Source organism: Saccopteryx leptura, chromosome 2, assembly GCF_036850995.1.
Source record: "Saccopteryx leptura isolate mSacLep1 chromosome 2, mSacLep1_pri_phased_curated, whole genome shotgun sequence".
Classification (NCBI taxonomy): Eukaryota; Metazoa; Chordata; class Mammalia; order Chiroptera; family Emballonuridae; genus Saccopteryx; species Saccopteryx leptura.
This window is the reverse complement of record NC_089504.1, coordinates 347170029-347188503: the sequence shown is the minus strand read 5'-3', so window position 1 is coordinate 347188503 and position 18475 is coordinate 347170029. Positions and strand designations below refer to the sequence as shown.

Here is an 18475-nt window from a genome sequence, read left to right as displayed (position 1 = left end):
GCCAGAAATCAAACCCGGAACCTGTACACAGCAAGCCAATGCTCTACCACTGAGCCAACCGGCCAGGGCCACAGCACTTTAGTTGTTCATTGATTGCTTCTTATATGTGCCTTGAGGGGAGGCTCCAGTCCAGCCAGTGACCCCTTGCTCAAGCCAGTGACATTTTGGTTCAAGCCAGTGATCATGAGATCATATTGATGATCCCACGCTCAACTGGTGATCCTGTGCTCAAGCTGGGAACCTTGGGATCTCAAACCTGGAACCTCAGCATCTCAGGTTGATGCTCTATCCATTACACCACCACCAGTCAGGCTATAAAGTTGGGTAGTTTTTTTATAGAACTCTTAGAAATATTTTCAGCATGTTAGTTTAATAAGGCTGTTTCTTTTTAAAATTTATTGATTTGAGAGAGAGAGAGACAGAAACATAAATCTGCCCCATGCCTGTTCCTTGACCAGGGATTGAACTGGCAATATGTGTATATTGGGACAATGCACCCATCCAACCAACCTACCTATCTGATCAGGGTTAATAAGGCTGTTTTGAGAATTTTTATTATTTTTTTTAGTTTTAGAGAGAAATACCCCTCCCCCCACTTATTTACACATTCATTGGTTGATTCTTGTATGTGCCCTGACCAGGGACTGAACCTGCAACCTTGTGTATTGGAACAACACTGTAACCAGCTGAGCTACCCAGCCATGGCCTGAGAATTTTTATTGTTGTGGGATTTGGGAATGCAGAAGTTCATTGAAGTTAAAACTAAAACGACTTTAAGTAAGAACTATGACTTTGTAATGATTCCTTTTGGATTTGTAGCTCACGTTTTCTCTTTCTCTATTCACTTAATTGGAATTAGTGCAAAAATGGTAAAAATAAATCAAGACAGAATTGGAGACAAACTATGACAGTATAGGACACAAATATAAACACTACATAATAATCCTAGAGTCACATGCACATTTTTAATTGATTTGTAGAGAGCATCATGTGTTTGTGTTTGCATTACATGTTTTTCCTCTTTCAGCGGAATTACAAACAGTAAGTACAAAAGTTTCTTTGACTCAGTAGAGGAATGTACAGATCCCTTCTATGGTATTCTGTGTTTTTTCCTTGGGAGAGAGTCAAAATTAAGCAACATATGTGTGTGTATTTATATGTGTGTGTGTGTGTGTGTGTATGTATGTATGTATGTAAGTAGACGTATTTTATTTATTGGTTTTTTTTTTAGAGAGAGAGGAAGGGAGAGAAAAACATCCATTTGTTGTTCCGCTTATTCATGCATTCATTGGTTGATTTCCTGTATGTAACCTGACTGGGGATGGAACCCACAACCTTGGTGTATCGGATCAGTGCTCTAACCAACTGAGCTACCTAGTCGGGGCAACATATTTTTTTTGTTTTTGTTTTGTTTTTTATTTTGTTTTGATAGAGACAGAGAGGGGGGGGGACAGATAGGGGACATAGGGACAGACAGACAGGAAGGGAGAAAGATGAGAAGAATCAACTCTTTGTTATCGCACCTTAGTTGTTCATTGATTTCTCATATGTGCGTTGACCAGGGGGCTGCAGAAGACCGAGTAACCCCTTGCTCAAGCCAGTGACGGGCTCAAGCCCTTGCTCAAACCAGATGAGCCCGCACTCAAGCTGGCGACTTCGGGGTCTCAAACCTGGGTCTTCTGCGTCCCAGTCCAACGCTCTGTCCACTGTGCCATCGCCTGGTCAGGTGGGGGGGCAACATATTTTTAAAAGACAAAATGCTTTGACAGAAATACAAGGTCTTTGCACTTACCAAATAAAAAATGATCAATACTAGCCATTTTATTTCAGATGGATGAAACCTAACTTAATTTAGGAGAAAAAATACATTTGATTTTGAAGGCATTTTTTTCCCCAAGATTTATTGATTTTATAGAGAGGATAAAGAAGAGGAGAGGAGCAGGAAGCATAAACTTGTAGTAATTGCTTCTTGTATGTACCTTTACTGGGTAAGTCTGGGGTTTTAGACTTGGCATTCCAGGTTAATGCTTAATCCACTGTGCCACCACAGGTCAGGCTGAAGATTTTTTTTTAATTGATTGATTTTTAAAGAGGCAGAGAGAGGAAGGGGGAGAGAGTGAGAGAGGGATTCATTTGGTGGTGTTCCACTTAGTTGTGCTTTCATTCGTTGCTTCCTGTATGTGCACTGACCTGAGATGAAACCTGCATCCTTGGCACTTCCTGATGATACTCTACCCTACTGAGCTAACTGGGCAAGGCCTGAAGACATTTTTTATTGTTTCCTGAATTTATCTATTTGTAGTCCTTTCTCTCCCCTTTTGTTCCCTTGAAAAGTGGGTCTGGATCTCAAGTACAGCATTTGTATCATAAAAAAACTTTAATTATATTTAGTATATGGCCATCCAAATGTCCCATTAACAGTAGTCTTCTACTCAGACATTCCAGTTCCTTAGGAAGATTTAGTCATGCTGAAAGATTATGGAAACAGTGGTTTTATATAGCATGGTTTCTGACATTACTTAATGTTTAGGATTTTAGAAGTTTCTCCTGGGATAGAGGTGTTAATTTTATCCCAGCTAATATTCAATCAGAGAAATAACTACTTTAAATAGTTCATATCTTCATGTTTACTGTATGTTGTTTTGAATACTTTGATTCTAATAATGACTTGATATTTTAACTAAGTTTTTGGAGCAAAATTCCAAAAAACAGTGTAGGTCTAAGAAAACGATGGCCAACATTATTTGAGTTGTTTCCTCTACACACCTATACTATTTGTTCGAAACATTTTGATTCATGTCAGTTTACCAAAGATGAAAGATAAAGGGAGGCATTGGAAGATATTGAAGATTTAATGGAAACAATTTGTTTTATACTCCTGGGCAAATTATGTTTTCTCCAATTATAATTTTAGTGCTACCTCCAACCCCTGCCACCCCACACCTTGAAGCCTAAGCACGTTAGGCATTTTTTTTAAGCAAGAGAGAAAGACAGGAAGGGAGAGAAAGAGAAGAAGCATCAACTCATAGTTGCATCACTTTGGTTGTTCATTGATTCCTTTTCATGCATGTCTTGACCAGGTGTCTCCAGTTGAGCCAATAACCCCTTGCTCAAGCTAGCAACCTTGGGCTCAAGCCATTGTCCTTGGGCCTCAAGCCAGCGACCATGGGGTCATGGGTCTATGATCCCATGCTCAAGCTGGTGAGCCCACACTCAAGCTGGCGACCCCACACTCAAGCTGGCGACCTTGGGATTTTGAACCTGGGTCCTCAGCATCCCAGGTCGACTCTCTCTTCACTTTGCCACCATTGGTCAGGCTAAGCACATTAGGCTTTAAAAATAATTTTTATTGATTGCTTTTTTATTTTTTCAAAGAGAAAGAGGAGAGGGGGAAGAGAAAGAAACATCGATTTGTTTTTCCACTTATTTATGCATTCATTGGTTGATTCTTATATGTGCCTTGACCGGGTAGCAAACCCAGAACCTTGGCATATTGGGAGAATGCTCTAACCGACTAAGTTATCTGCTGGTTAAGTCCCATTATTAACTGAGAAAACCCTCTTGATCTAAGTGTAATACATTTTTTTGTTCTCAAACAGGGCCCACATTAGGCTTTAGTTAAAAAGCAAAAAGAATTAATAAGGGCTAGGTTTCTCTAATTTATATATTTTAACTCCTAACTCTTGTATCTTGGGAGTTTGTTTTATATAGGCACAACTTAGTTATACACTGAGCATATAAGGAACAAATTCTTTTTTCTGGAATCTGTCAATTAACTAGTTCTCTAGTTAAATTTATATTTTGGTGAAGCATGCTAGTTACTTTTAATTTCCTGATTGATATAACCTACCTTTAGTATAAAGTATGACTTTTTAAATCATGTTTTCACTTCATGAGAAATTGAAACGAAAATTCTAAAAGTAAACATTGTGAATATAGGTATTTTCCAACATGGGGAAAATATATCGATCAATATTCCTCCAGTTAAATAATTTTTAGTGTTACATGATTGAAATATATTGTCATTACATTTTTGTTCTAATCTATTTCTTAAATAAACTTTTTTAGAATAGTTTTAATTTTACAGAAAAATTATGAAGATAATGCATTGTAGTTTTATGTCTTGGTACCCAGTTTTCTCATTAACATCTTACATTAGTATGGTACATTTGTTACTATTAGTAAACCAATTAATGAGCCAATATTGTTTTATTATTATTTGATACCTAATCTATTTTTATGAATGCTGACTTATTCAAAATGGATTTTTGTTGTTTTCCTTGAGAGAAAGAGAGAGATGAGAAGCATCAACTCATAGTTGCAGCACTTTAGTTATTCATTGATTGCTTCTTATATGTGCCTTGGCGGGGTTGAGGGAACCTCCTTAAGCTATGCCACTGACCTCTTGCTTAAGCCAGTGATTTTGGAATCATTTTGATGATCCCACACTGAAGCTGGCAAGCCTGTGTTCAAGCTGGATGAGCCCATGTTCAGGCTTGCAACCATTGTGTTTTAAACCTGGGTCCTCAGCGTCCCAGGTTGATGCTCTGTCCACAGCGTGAGCACTGGTCAGTCAAAAAGTGATTTTTTTATGTCATATTTTTTCATAGTTTAAATTTTTTTCTTTATATTGCTATAGCTTATCCACTAAAGTACCTTTTCTTTTTCCATTAGGAAATCCATGAAGTCTAGAAGTAGAAGTCCCACATATTCAAGACACTCATCTTCTCACAATAAAAAGAAAAGATCCGGGTCACGCAGTCGACATTCCAGTATTTCACCTGTCAGGCTTCCATTGAACTCGAGCTTGGGAGCTGAACTTAGTAGGAAAAAGAAGGAAAGAGCAGCTGCTGCTGCAGCAAAAATGGATGGAAAGGAATCCAAGGGTTCACCTGTTATTTTGGCTAGAAAAGAGAACAGTTCAGTAGAGGCTAAGGACTCAGGTTTGGAGTCTAAAAAGTTACCCAGAGGTTTAAAATTGGAAAAATCTGCCCCAGATACTGAACTGGTGAATGTAACACATCTAAACACAGAGGCCAAAAATTCTTTAGATATAGGGAAAGTAAAGGTGGATGAGAACTCTGAGAAGCATACTGTTCTTAAAGATTTGAAAGTTCAGGGAACAAGAGACTCTAAACCCATGGTGTTAAAGGAGGAGATTGTTACTCCTAAAGAGACAGAGACATCAGAAAAGGAGACCCTTCCACTTCTCCCTGCAGTTACTTCTCCACCTCCTTTACCAACTACTACCCCTCCACCTCAGACACCCCCTTTGCCACCTTTGCCTCCACTACCAGCTGTTTCACAGCAACCGCCTCTGCCTCCTCCCCAACCAGCTTTTAGTCAGGTTCCTGTTTCTAGTACTTCAACTTTGCCCCCTTCTACTCACCCAAGGACATCTACTTTGTCCTCTCAGGCAAATTCTCAGCCCCCTGTACAGGTTTCTGTGAAGACTCAAGTATCTGTAACAGCTGCTATTCCACACCTAAAGACCTCAACGTTACCTCCTCTGCCCCTCCCACCCTTATTACTTGGAGAAGATGACATGGATAGGTAAGTCCCATAATTAACTGAGAAAACCCTCTTGATCTAAATGTAATACATTTTTTCTCAAACTTTGTTGAAACTGCTCTAATGCATGGCTATTTAGAATGCTTTTAGGAATATGAAATGCCTTTGATGTTTGGTTTTCATTGGAAAAGTTTTTGTTTATGACATTCCTTAGGAAGAATTACAATTTGAGGCCTAGTAATCCTTTTTCTCATAAGTTTATTTACTGATAAGGCTTATTTTAATTCAGGTTTTATTTAAAAAAAATTTTTAAATTGATTTTAGAGAAAGTTGTTCACTCTCATTGAGTTGTTGTTACACCTACATATGCATTCATTAGTTGATTCTTATATGTGTCCTGACCAGGGATTGAACCTGCAGCCTTGACATATTGGTACAACACTAACCAACTAAACCACCTGGCCAGGGCCTTGGTTTAAATTCTAAAAAATCAGTAGCATTTTTCTCCTTAAGTTTGTATGTTGAAAATTTTAATAGCTGTAGAAAAATTAAAAGAATGGTACCATTAACACCTATATACTCTTCACCTAGATTTTTAACTTTTTTCCACATTTGCTTTAACTAGATATTTGACACTTCTGAGTACTTTAGTATATCTCTAATAAAATCAGTAACAATATAAATAATAATCCTGACCTATCCTCAGTGGTTCCCAAAATGTCTTTTGTATCAGTTCTTTATTCTCCTGATCCAGGAGAAAAATAAACGAGGTTTATTTCAAAAGCTCTGTTTAAAAAAATCAATTATTCTATAATAATGAGCAAAAGAATAATATGTAGATCCCTGACCAAGCGGTGGTGCAGTGGATAGAGCGTAGGACTGGGACGCGGACGACCCAGGTTCGAAACCCTGAGGTCACCAGCTTGAGCGTGGGGTTGCTGGCTTGAGGAAGGGGTCACTTGGTCTGCTGTAGCCCCACAGTCAAGGCACATATGCGAAAGCAATCAGTGAACAACTAAGGTGCTGCAATGAAGAATTGATGCTTCTCATCTCTTTCCCTTCCTGCCTATCTGCTCCTGCCTGTCCCTTTCTCTGTCTCTCTCTCTCTTGCTAAAAAAAAATAAATAAATAAAAAATAATAATAATATGTAGAATCTTTACTAATTAGAATATAAATTCACATTGGGGTGATGGGAATAGCTCTAATTTTAATGAGTCCTCTGAGTATTGAGAACTGATTAAATGATTATGTAGCATAAATATGACTTTATGAAAGGCATTATTTATTTAATTTCTTGGCAGGACTAGCTAGACAAGTACCACCGAACATGATTTAGCAGTGACATATGCCATGAGAGTGTTTGTGTTACCGTTTTTTTTTCTTCACTTTTTTGAGAGAGAAACAGGAGCGTGGAACTGCTCCTGTATGTGCCCTGACCAGTGAATCAAACTAGCAACCTCCACACTCTGGGATGACACTCCAGCGATATCCAGCCAGCGCTTAACTTTCATTGGTTTTTAGAAAGACAGAGAGAGGAAGGGAGAGAAGTGGGAGGGGGAAGGGAAGCATTTGTTGTTTCACTCAGTCGTGCATTTTTTTGCTGCTTCCTGTGTGTGCCCTGACCTGGAATCAAACCTGCAACTTTGTTATTTTGGGGCAACACTCTTAACTGACTGAACTAACCAGCCAGGGCTATACTGTTTTTTTTTCTACTGAGTACCTGCCCTCTTGTTCTCTAGGATATGAGTTCAGTTTACTGCCCCAAACTTTCATTGTAAGCACAAAAATACATAAGTAGCACGGATCTTGCATCCTAGACCAATTCCTAACCCTCCATTACTTTTCAAGCAACATAAGTAATTTGAACAGTGATATATTTCAGCCCTTTATGTCTATGTGTTTCCAAACTACCCACTGCTCCTTTTAATAAGGCGCAAGTGTGGCCCTGTCCAGTTAGCTCGGTTAGAGCATTGTCCTGAAATGCCAAGGTTGTGGGTTCAACCCCTGGGTACATACAGGAAGCAAACAATGAATGCATATTCAACTAGAACAACAAATGAATGCTTCCTTCTCTCTCCCTTCCTTTCTTTGTCTCTAAAATCAATTAATAGCCTGACTTGTGGTGGCACAGTGGATAAAGCATTGACCTGGAATGCTGAGGTTGCCAGTTCGAAACCCTGGGCTCGCTGGGTCAAGGCACATACGGGAAGCAACTACTGCAAGTTGATGCTTCCCACTTCTTCCCTCTCTTTCTCTCCAAAATAAATAAATAAATAAATAAATATATATATGTATATTTTTTGTATTTTTCTGAAGTTTGAAACGGAGGCAGTCAGACAGACTCCCGCATGCGCCCGACCGGGATACACCCGGCATGCCCACCAGGGGGCAATGCTCTGCCATCTGGGGCGTTGCTCTGTTGCCACCAGGGCCATTCTAGTGCCTGAGGCAGAGGCCATGGAGCCATGCTCAGTGCCTGGGCCAACTTTGTTCCAATGGAGCCTTGGATGCAGGAGGGGCACATAGGGATTTCTGTATTTTAGACTGGCCATGAAGAGTAAAGTAAGACTATTCAGTGCTCACTTGAGTATGTGTGGCTGTCTTTTTTTTTTTTCCCCCGTTTTTTTTCTTGTTAAGCGTGAGAGAGAATCAGGGACAGACAGGAAGGGAGAGAGATGAGAACCATCAACTTGTAGTTGCAGCACTTTAGTTGTTCATTGATTGCTTTCTCATACGAGCTTTGACCAGGGGGTTCCAGCTAAGCCAGTGATCCCTTGCTCAAGCCAGCAACCTTGGGCTTTAAGCCAGCGACCTTTGGGCTCAATCCAGTGACCATAGGGCCATGTCTATGATTCCATACTCAAATTGGTGACCCCGCACCCAGGCTGGTGAGCCTGCACTAAAGCCAGATGAGCCCATGCTCAGGCTGGTGACCATGGGGTTTTGAACCTGGGTTCTCAGCATCCCAGATCAATGTTCTATTCACTGTGCCAACACCTACTCAGGCTGTGTGGCTTTCTTTAAAAATGTGTATGAGGGCCCTGGCCGGTTGGCTCAGTGGTAGAGCATCGGCCTGGTGTGCAGGAGTCCTGGCTTCGATTCCCAGCCAGGGCACACAGGAGAAGCGCCCATTTGCTTCTCCACCCCTCCTCCTCTCCTTCCTCTCTGTCTCTATCTTCCCCTCCCGCAGCCAAGGCTCCATTGGAGCAAAGTTGGCCCAGGTGCTGAGGATGGCTCCATGGCCTCTGCCTCAGGCGCTAGAATGGCTCTGGTCGCAACAGAGCAACGCCCCAGATAGGCAGAGCATCGCCCCCTGGTGGGCATGCCTGGTGGATCCCGGTCGGACGCATGCGGGAGTCTATCTGACTGCCTCCCCGTTTCCAACTTCAGAAAAAATTAAAAACAAAAACAAACAAAGAATGTGTATGAGAAAGCCTGACCAGGTGGTGGCGCAGGGGATAGAGCATCGGACTGGGATGTGGAGGACCCAGGTTCGAGACCCTGAGGTCACCAGCTTAAGTGTGGGCTCATCTGGCTTGAGCAGGGCTTACCAGCTTGCACCCAACCAAGGTCGCTGGCTTGAGCAAGGGGTCACTTGGTCTGCTGTAGTCCCCCCCCCATCAAGGCACATATGAGAAACCAATCAATGAACAACTAAGGAACTGCAACGAAGAAATGTTTCTCATCTCTTTCTCTTCCTGTCTGTCCCTATCTGTTCCTCTCTCTGACTCTCTCTCTGTCTCTGCCACACACACACACACACACACACACACACAGGCGCGCGCGCGCGCACACACACACACACACACACACACACACACAAAAGGTGTATGATAGAGAATGAAGTGAGCAGACCATTTTTGTTACATATTCATTCTGATTTGGGAAGTATAAATATCTTATAATCCAGTGTAACTATTTTTTTTTAAAGTTTTCCATTAAGGCCCTGGCAGGTTTGCTCAGTGGATAGAGCATCGGCCTGGTGTATGGACGTCCAGGTTTGATTCCTAGTCAGGGCATGCAGGAAAATTAACTAACCACTTCTCTCCCCGTTCCGCTTGCCCTCCTCTCCTTCTTCCCTTGCCCCAGCCACTGGCTGGTTAAGTTTGAGCATCAGCTTTGGGTGCTGAAGATAGCTTGGCTGGCCCCCGTGCATCAGCCTCAGGTGCTAAACTAAAAACAGCTTGGTTGATTTGAGCATCTCCCCCAGACCCAGATAGGCGGGGGTTGCCAGGTGGATCCCAGTTGGGATGCATGCTGAACTCTGTCTCACGATCTCCCCTCCTCTCACTTAAAAAAAATTCCTGTTGATTTAAGAGAGAGAGAAGCATCAAACTCATTGTTCCACTTAGTTGTTCCATTTAGTTGTGCACTTATTGCTTCTTGTACATGCTCCGACCAGGGATTGAACCCACAACCTTGGTGCACCGGGATGGGACGACACTTTATCTATTGAACCACCCAGCCAGGGTTCAGTGTGATTATTTTTAAGTATATGATTATTATTAGTTGTTTTTCCTATGTAATACAAATAAGTTATTAAAGGTAGAAAAATGGAAGATTTCTTTTAACTATCAATTTTTTTTCACTATATATTAATTTTAAATTCAAGATTTTTTGGGGGGGTGATTGTATGTGTATTACTTTTTTTTGGTGCTACTCTATGCATGTACTGCCTGCATTTATCTTTCACATGAAAAATAATCTTTATGTAAGAAAACTTTGTTCAGAGCCCCGGCCGGGTAGCTCAATTGGTTAGAGCATCATCCCAATATGCCACAGTTGTGAGTTCCATCCCTGGTCAGGGCTCTTAGGAATCAACCAATGAATGCATGAATGAGTGGAACAGCAAATCAGTGTTTCTCCATTTCTTTTTCTTCCTTCCTCTGTGTAAAATCAGTAAGTTAAAAAATATATTTTTAGCCTGACCAGGCAGTGGCGCAGTGGATAGAGCGTCGGACTGGGACGTGGAGGACCCAGGTTTGAGACACCGAGGTCGCCAGCTTGAGCGTGGGCTCATCTCATCTGGCTTGAGCAAAAAGCTCACCAGCTTGGACCCAAGGTCACTGGCTCGAGCAAGGGGTTACTCGGTCTGCTGAAGGCCAGCGGTCAAGGCACATATGAGAAAGCAGTCAATGAACAACTAAGGTGTCGCAACAGCAACGAAAAACTGATGATTGATGCTTCTCATCTCTCTCCGTTCCGGTCTGTCTGTCCCTATCTATCCCTCTCTCTGACTCTCTCTCTCTCTGTCCCTGTAAAAATAAATAAATAGGCCTTTTTCAGTTCAGTTGGTTAGAGTGTCGTCCCAAAACAAAAGGTTGCAGGTTTGATTCCTGGTTAGGTTACATACGGAAAGTGGTCAATGAATACACAATGAAATGAAACAACAAATGAATGCTTCTCTCTCTCTTCTTCTCTTTCTCCAAAATCAGTCTATTAAAAAATAAATAAAGGGAAACTTCAGGAAGAAATTTAAAAATTGTACATAGGTCTCACTTATATTCTGTCTTTTTATATGAAATTACAGCGGCTTAAATGTTGAGAATATGACGTATATCTTTTTATTGTCTATAGTGCTTTAAACAGAACAGAGAATACAATCAGTAAATACAGGTTATTTGAATAAGTACAGTGGTACCTTGAGATACAAATTTAATTCGTTCTGTAACCAAGCTCGTAAGTCAGTCATCTCGTATATCAAACCGCCAATACTGGACCTGTGCGCCAACGCACCAACTAGCGGTAGCTTCCTGAATCACGACTCGTATCTCGGAATTTTGCTCGGATCTCGAACAAAAATAGGAACCGAGTTACAACTTATATCTTAAAATTTTGTATGTTGGTCTGTCCGTATCTCAAGGTACCACTGTAAAAATGCTGAAGGAGCCAGAGTTAGGGCTTGTATGAAATGACACTGGGCATGTAGTTAAATCATTTGGCACATGGATGACATTAAGTTTGTATTAGAGGGTTTGTCTTTTAGTTAAAATCCTGTTGGGAAAAGAATGAAACTTTTCTTTCAGACATATGGATTGGGCAGTTTTTTAACCCAAGTGTCAAATGCAGGAGTCAGTTTAACTTTTAGTAATGAGAATGCCCTTATACATGGTTTACATTTCTTGGCTTCAAGAAACAAAGGCTGCCAAACAACCACTTCACTATGGCACATTCTTCGTGAACACAGCCGTTCATCAGGAGCTCTTACTTTTAAAGAGATCATCTGTATACTTGTTAAATTTTCAGTTAACCACATTGGGTTTTTTTAAATCTTTTTTTGATAGCTAGTTTATTTGAAGTTTATTAGACCTCTGTAGAGTCTACACTTTTTTTTTATTAACTGATTTAATGAGAGAGGAAGGGAGGAGAGTGAGAGAGAGAAAGATAGGGACATGGATCTGTTTCTGTATGTGCCCCGACTGAGGATCGAACTGGCAACCTCTGCACTTCAGGACAATACTCTTAACAACTGAGCTATCTGGCCAGAGCGAGTCTATACTGTTCTTAAGGGCTGTTTATTTAAAGTATTGAGCTCTTAAAGAAAATAAAGGATCTGCCCTGGCCAGGTAGCTCAGTTGCAAAAAAAGTAAAACAACAAATCAATGTTTCTCTGTGTCTCTGTCTTTCTCTTTCCCTCTGTTACTCCCTTCCTCTCTCTCTATAAAATTAATAAGTTAAAAAATTTTTTTAAAAAGAAAGGATCTCTGTGAGCATTTCTTTGATTTAGGATTTTGCTAATAGAATGCTTGGTTTCCTTTTTTTTTTTTTTTTCATTTTTTAGAAAGGGGGGTGGAGAGAGAGGAGAGAGAGAAGGGGGGGAGGAGCAGGAAGCATCAACTCCCATATGTGCCTTGACCAGGCAAGCCCAGGGTTTTGAACCGGCGACCTCAGCATTTCCAGGTCGACGCTTTATCCACTGCACCACCACAGGTCAGGCCGGTTTCCTTTATTTATTTATTTTTTTGGTATTTTTCTGAAGCTGGAAACGGGGAGAGACAGTCAGACAGACTCCCGCATGCACCCGACCGGGATCCACCCGGCACACCCACCAGGGGCGACGCTCTGCCCACCAGGGGGCGATGCTCTGCCCCTCCGGGACATCACTCTGCGGTGACCAGAGCCACTCTAGCGCCTGGGACAGCGGCCAAGGAGCCATCCCCAGCGCCCGGGCCATCTTTGCTCCAATGGAGCCTTGGCTGTGGGAGGGGAAGAGAGAGACAGAGAGGAAGGTGGGGGGGGTGGAGAAGCAAATGGGCGCTTCTCCTATGTGCCCTGGCCGGGAATCGAACCCGGGTCCCCCACACGCCAGGTCGACGCTCTACCGCTGAGCCAACCGGCCAGGGCCTGGTTTCCATTTTTAATGTATTCAACTCAAATTTTTAATTTAAGTTTGTAAATACAAATCACTTTTTAAACAACCTGTCTCAAGAGGAAGAGGATTCGTGATCGTATTTTATGTATTTATGCTGTTGAAATTTTAAAATTATGAAATTTTCTTTTTAAATAGTTTATATGTAAATTCACACTTTCTTTTTTTAACAATAAAAACTTTTTATTAGAGGTGTTTACAGTGTACAGATTAAATTCCTTCATTCTAAATTTCAAGAGGCTTTAAACTTTGGGCAGTCCTGGAGCTTGGCAACTTTTAAAAAAATTACATATGAGGATTATGCAACGTACTCACCATATGTGTGAATTGTCTACAGATATAACTGGGGCACCAAGAAGTACTGATTCTAAGATACTCAGTGTTTGCTCTCCTGTGCTAGAACCTCTCAACATCCATGTTTCCTCAGCACTATTTAGAGCTGCATTTTACTGATACCCTTCACTAAAGGGTAAAGACCATAATGTTGTTAAGCATTGCAATTTTATGGGCCATCCATATTCCAGGGATTTTGGAACATTAGAATTTATTGAAACAGGGTTTGGCCTCTGTTCAACTTTTATACCCTGAATTAGTAGGACATACATATTCTGTCAAACACTTACTCTTTTTTGAAACAAACATGCTGCCTGACCTGTGATGGTGCAGTAGATACAGCATTGACCTGGAACACTGAGGTCACCTGTTCGAAACCCTGGGCTTGCCTGGTCAAAGCACATATGGGAGTTGATGCTTCCTGCTCTACCCTCCACCTTTACTTTCTCTCTCTCTTCTCTCTAAAATGAATAAGTAAAATCTTTTTAAAAGAAAGAGAAAAACATGCTAATGTGATTTTTTTCAGAAACACTGTATATTTTCAGAGTAGCAAATTGTATTTGAACTCAAAAAATAAAACGGAGAAAAGTAAGACCCAAATATAAAATATAGACTGACCTTACATGAAATGATGGTGAGAGAATTCAGATGCTTTTGATTCTAGTGAAGCAGAACCTATAAGTAATGTATTTCTGAATCATGAGGAATTGAAATTTATAAAGAATATTCTGCTAACCACTATGCATACACCTGAAACTAATACAGAATAATACTGAATACAAACTGTAATTGAAAAATAAAAATGTTTAAATTATTTTTTCAGGAATTAAAAAAATATCTGATATTAGTTGGGAAGTGAGGAATTGTTTTTCCCTGAATGTCTTAAAAATTGGAGATTTTTTTTTTTATGTGAGAGGTGGGGAGGCAGAGAGACAGACTTCACTAGCACCCCAACTCTGGGATCCACCTGGCAAGCCCTCTATGGAGTGATGCTCTGCCCATCTGGGGCTTGCTCTGTTGCTTGGCAACCAAGCTATTTTAGTGTCTCAGGCCAGACCATGTAGTCATCCTCAGCACTGGGGGCCAACTTGCTTGAGCCATTTGAGCCATGGCTGCAGGAGGGGAAGAGGGAGAGAGAGAGAGAGAGAGAGAGAGAGAGAGAGAGAGAGAGAGAGAATAAGGAGGGGAGGGGAGAGAAGGGGTAAGAAGCAGATGGTCATTTCTCCTCTGTGCCCTGACTGGGAATTGAACCTGGGACTCATAATAATCCTTGACTCATAAATAAATTGCAATAGTTAAAAAAAATTGTATCCCAAAACAGATTTCTAATCTATTCCAGGAAAGCCATTCTTTTCTCCCCCATTGACTATATTTTGTTGTTTTTCATGAGAATCTTCCTTCACCTGCTTTAATTATTATTCTGAAATAAGTTTCTTGGATTATTTTTTCTTATATATTTTAGGGTTATTTATTCATTTTAGCTAGATATGATTGACTTGTTCTTCCAAACCAATAGAATAAGTCAGTATATTTTTTTCAATAATTTTGATTTCCAGCTTTTTTTTTTGTTTTTCAAACTTCTAAAATACCACTTTTTCCAGTTCTCTCCACATCTATTTTTTTTCTAATTGATTTTAGAGGAAGAGACAGAGAGAAAGACAGAAAGACAGAAACATCAGTCTGTTCCTGTATGTTCTCTTACTGATGATGGATGCTGCTTTTGCATATTGGGGTGCTGCTCTAAGCAGCTGAGCTTATCGGGCCAGGGCTCTTGCCACATCTTTAGTAATATATACTTCTCACAAAAATTAGGGGTGAATATAAAAAAATTCAAAGTGAATATGAATCTATAAAATATCCCCTAATTTTTGTGAGCAGTATAGTAGTGTTACATTGTTGAGCTTTCATTCTTTATTTAAAACTTTGCTGGTTAAAATAGAGAGTAGGTTTGGTGATTCCATGATTTGCAGTGATACTTCGCAAATTTAAGATGACTAGTTTCTGCATTTTATTTCATCTCACTAAAAATCCAAATAGAATCTTGGGAAGAACATTAAAACAAGAGTTTGTTGAAGGGCCTACAAGTAGTATCCCAGAATTAAGTGTTCGTTTGTTTTTTATTTTAGAGAGAGACAGAGAGAGAGAAACAGTCTGTTTCTGTATGTCCCCTGTTTGGGAATCAAACCTACAACCTTTGTGGTTTGGGACAACACTCTGACAGCTGCGCTGTCTGACCAGGGCAAAATCAAAGTATTTTTAGCTTTGATAAGCTCCTTTTTCTTACCTTGTATTATAGGTATTTTTTCCTTAAAAAGTAAAATCTTTGTAATCTTTTAATAGATATTATAATATTTGAAAGTTTTATTTGCATCCTTTAAGTAATTGGGATTTTTTTCTTCTCTTTATCTCTATTGTTTAGTCCAAAAGAAACTCTGCCTTCAAAACCTGTAAAGAAAGAGAAAGAACAAAGGCCACGTCACTTGCTCACGGACCTCCCTCTCCCTCCAGAGCTCCCTGGTGGGGATCCATCTCCCCCAGACTCTCCAGAACCAAAGGCAATCACACCACCTCAGCAATCATATAAAAAAAGACCAAAGTGAGTCTTAACTACAGCTTTTATTACAGTGAAGAACCTTGGGTTCTAAATCTCACACTTTCTTCTACAACCTACACTGGTAGGATCATAGAAGATTGGGCCTAATATATATCTTTTTTTTTTTTTTTTAATTTAATTTTATTTTTTTTCTGAAGCTGGAAACAGGGAGAGACAGACAGACTCCCGCATGCGCCCGACCGGGATCCACCCGGCACGCCCACCAGGGGGCGATGCTCTGCCCCTCCGAACAGAGCCACTCTAGCGCCTGGGGCAGAGGCCAAGGAGCCATCCCCAATGCCCGGGCCATCTTTGCTCCAATGGAGCCCCGCTGCGGGAGGGGAAGAGAGAGACAGAGAAGAAGGAGAAGGGGAGGGTTGGAGAAGCAGATGGGCGCTTCTCCTGGGTGCCCTGGCCGGGAATCGAACCCAGGACTTCTGCACGCCAGGCCGACGCTCTACCACTGAGCCAACCGGCCAGGGCCCTAATATATATCTTTAATTTGATTTTAATCGATAAAAGCCTACTTAGGATACCCATGTATCTGCATCCATAGATACTTAGCTCTTTTTTTTTAAGAAAAGCAGTAATTTCTCCAATCCAAATGTACTTTGGACATTGATTCCATTGTCTCTTTTGAGTTCTTAGTATTTAGAGTATTGAAGACAAAAAAAAAAAAAAGCCCTTTTAGTCAGGGCATGTCAACCATGTACACATTAATGAAAAATTAATAGATGTGGGATTTTTTTTTCTTTAATCATATAAATTGCCATGTCATAAATGTAGTAGAATCTGGGTTTGATCCTCTGATTGTTAGCATTATTGATCATGTATTATTGGCAACGTTTCATATTTTATTGTAACTCTATGATGTAGGGATTATTTTCCCATTCTGTAGTTGAGGAAGCAAATATTCAAGAGAGGTCGGAAAGGAAGCAGCAAACCTATTATTAGCTTTTGTCTTAAAGTAAAAAAAAAAATTTAGCCATTGTGAGAGACTGTTTAAACTATTTCATGTTTTTTAATTCCTGCATTTTTTATAAATTACTAAAAGATTCAGGAGTCAGAGAAATCATAAAAGAATTGTTTTCTTCGACTAGACTTAAATTTTAAAAATAATAGTTGTTTTTATTTTTGTTTTGCCATTTTTAGAATTTGTTGTCCTCGTTATGGAGAAAGAAGACAAACAGAAAGTGATTGGGGGAAACGCTGTGTGGATAAGTTTGACATTATTGGGATTATTGGAGAGGGAACTTATGGCCAAGTATATAAAGCCAAGGACAAAGACACAGGTAAATATTCCCATGAAATTCTAGATGTCAGGTTCAAAAGTTAGCAATACTAATTAATGTCTTAGTGAATTTAGCAAAAGTAAATTTTGAGTTCTAATTTGGTCTCTAAAAGTAACTAGACTAAAAATTTCCAAAAGAATAGTGTGATTATTACAGTTTAAAAACCCTCCTCTTTTTGTTGTTTATTGTATATGTTTTATAATAGGTTTATTTGGAATTTAAGAGAGGGTGATAATAAAATGTGTAAGTTGCTCTTTGTTTTTGGTAAGGGGAGTTAGTCTTTGAAGATAAAATGATGTAGTTGAATTATTGGTATATTTTAATAACCAAAAAATTTTTTTTTTTTTTTTTTTTTGGTGGAGATGCTGGGGATTGAACCTGGGGCCCCTCATACATAACCAAAATTTTTAAGCCTTAATTGAAAATGAATTTAAAAATTCAAGTCTTAATGAAATCAAAATTAGGAAAGGAAACTTATAGGTTTTTTTTTTTTTTTAAGATATAAAAGTATCTGACAAAGCATGGAAATAGGCATTAAATCTAAATCTGTCTTTCAGAGCAAGGGCATATATATAGGCTGGTTCATGGTGGTGGCCAAAAAATGCTAATTGATAATGTAACAGTTTGAATTTATTGTGACAGGAGAGCTAGTAGCCCTGAAGAAGGTGAGACTAGACAATGAGAAAGAAGGCTTCCCAATCACAGCCATCCGTGAGATCAAAATTCTTCGTCAACTAATCCACCGAAGTGTTGTTAACATGAAGGAAATTGTCACAGATAAACAAGATGCACTGGATTTCAAGAAGGACAAAGGTACTAATGAGCAAAGAATTATATACAGGGTGGATTGGTACATCTTATTTTACTTTCTTAGCTTGTTTGCCTATCTCAGTGGTTGGCAAACTCATTAGTCAACAGAGCCAAATATCAACAGTACAACCATTGAAGTTTCTTTTGAGAGCCAAATTTTTTAAACTTAAACTATATAGGTAGGTACATTCCTTATCGAGGTAGCGTCTGCATGTGGTATTTTGTGGAAGAGCCACACTCAAGGGGCCAAAGAGCCGCATGTGGCTCGCGAGCTGCAGTTTGCCAACCCGGGGCCTATCTGAATTGTTTAATATTTTATACTGAATGCCAGTCTTAAACATATGCCAGAGTTAAGATGTTAGCAGATTGTTTTTATGCTGAACAGTATTTATTTTATAATATGTCTATTCTTTATCACTGTACTCTTACACTTTGAGAAATCATTATTATTAAAATTAGAGTCTGCTATACCACCTAATATGGTCAGCATATAAGCAATTATAAGATTCTCTTCCAACCAATGTTTTAAAGTTTTTTTTACAAGTTATAACAATAATGGAAGTTAA

The 18475-nt window shown here is 39.8% G+C and overlaps 1 protein-coding gene across 5 annotated transcripts in view; it reads left to right on the top strand.

The window, feature by feature from the left end:
* CDK12 (cyclin dependent kinase 12) overlaps window positions 1-18475 on the top strand; it is a 90079-nt gene that overhangs the window by 3698 nt on the left and 67906 nt on the right. For all 5 annotated transcript variants that reach the window (XM_066364310.1, XM_066364311.1, XM_066364309.1 and 2 more), the window contains exons 2-5: window positions 4675-5553; window positions 15634-15810; window positions 16960-17099; window positions 17742-17912. In XM_066364310.1, coding sequence (XP_066220407.1) covers window positions 4675-5553; window positions 15634-15810; window positions 16960-17099; window positions 17742-17912 — 1367 coding nt within the window. The remainder of the gene's footprint in view (window positions 1-4674; window positions 5554-15633; window positions 15811-16959; window positions 17100-17741; window positions 17913-18475) is intronic.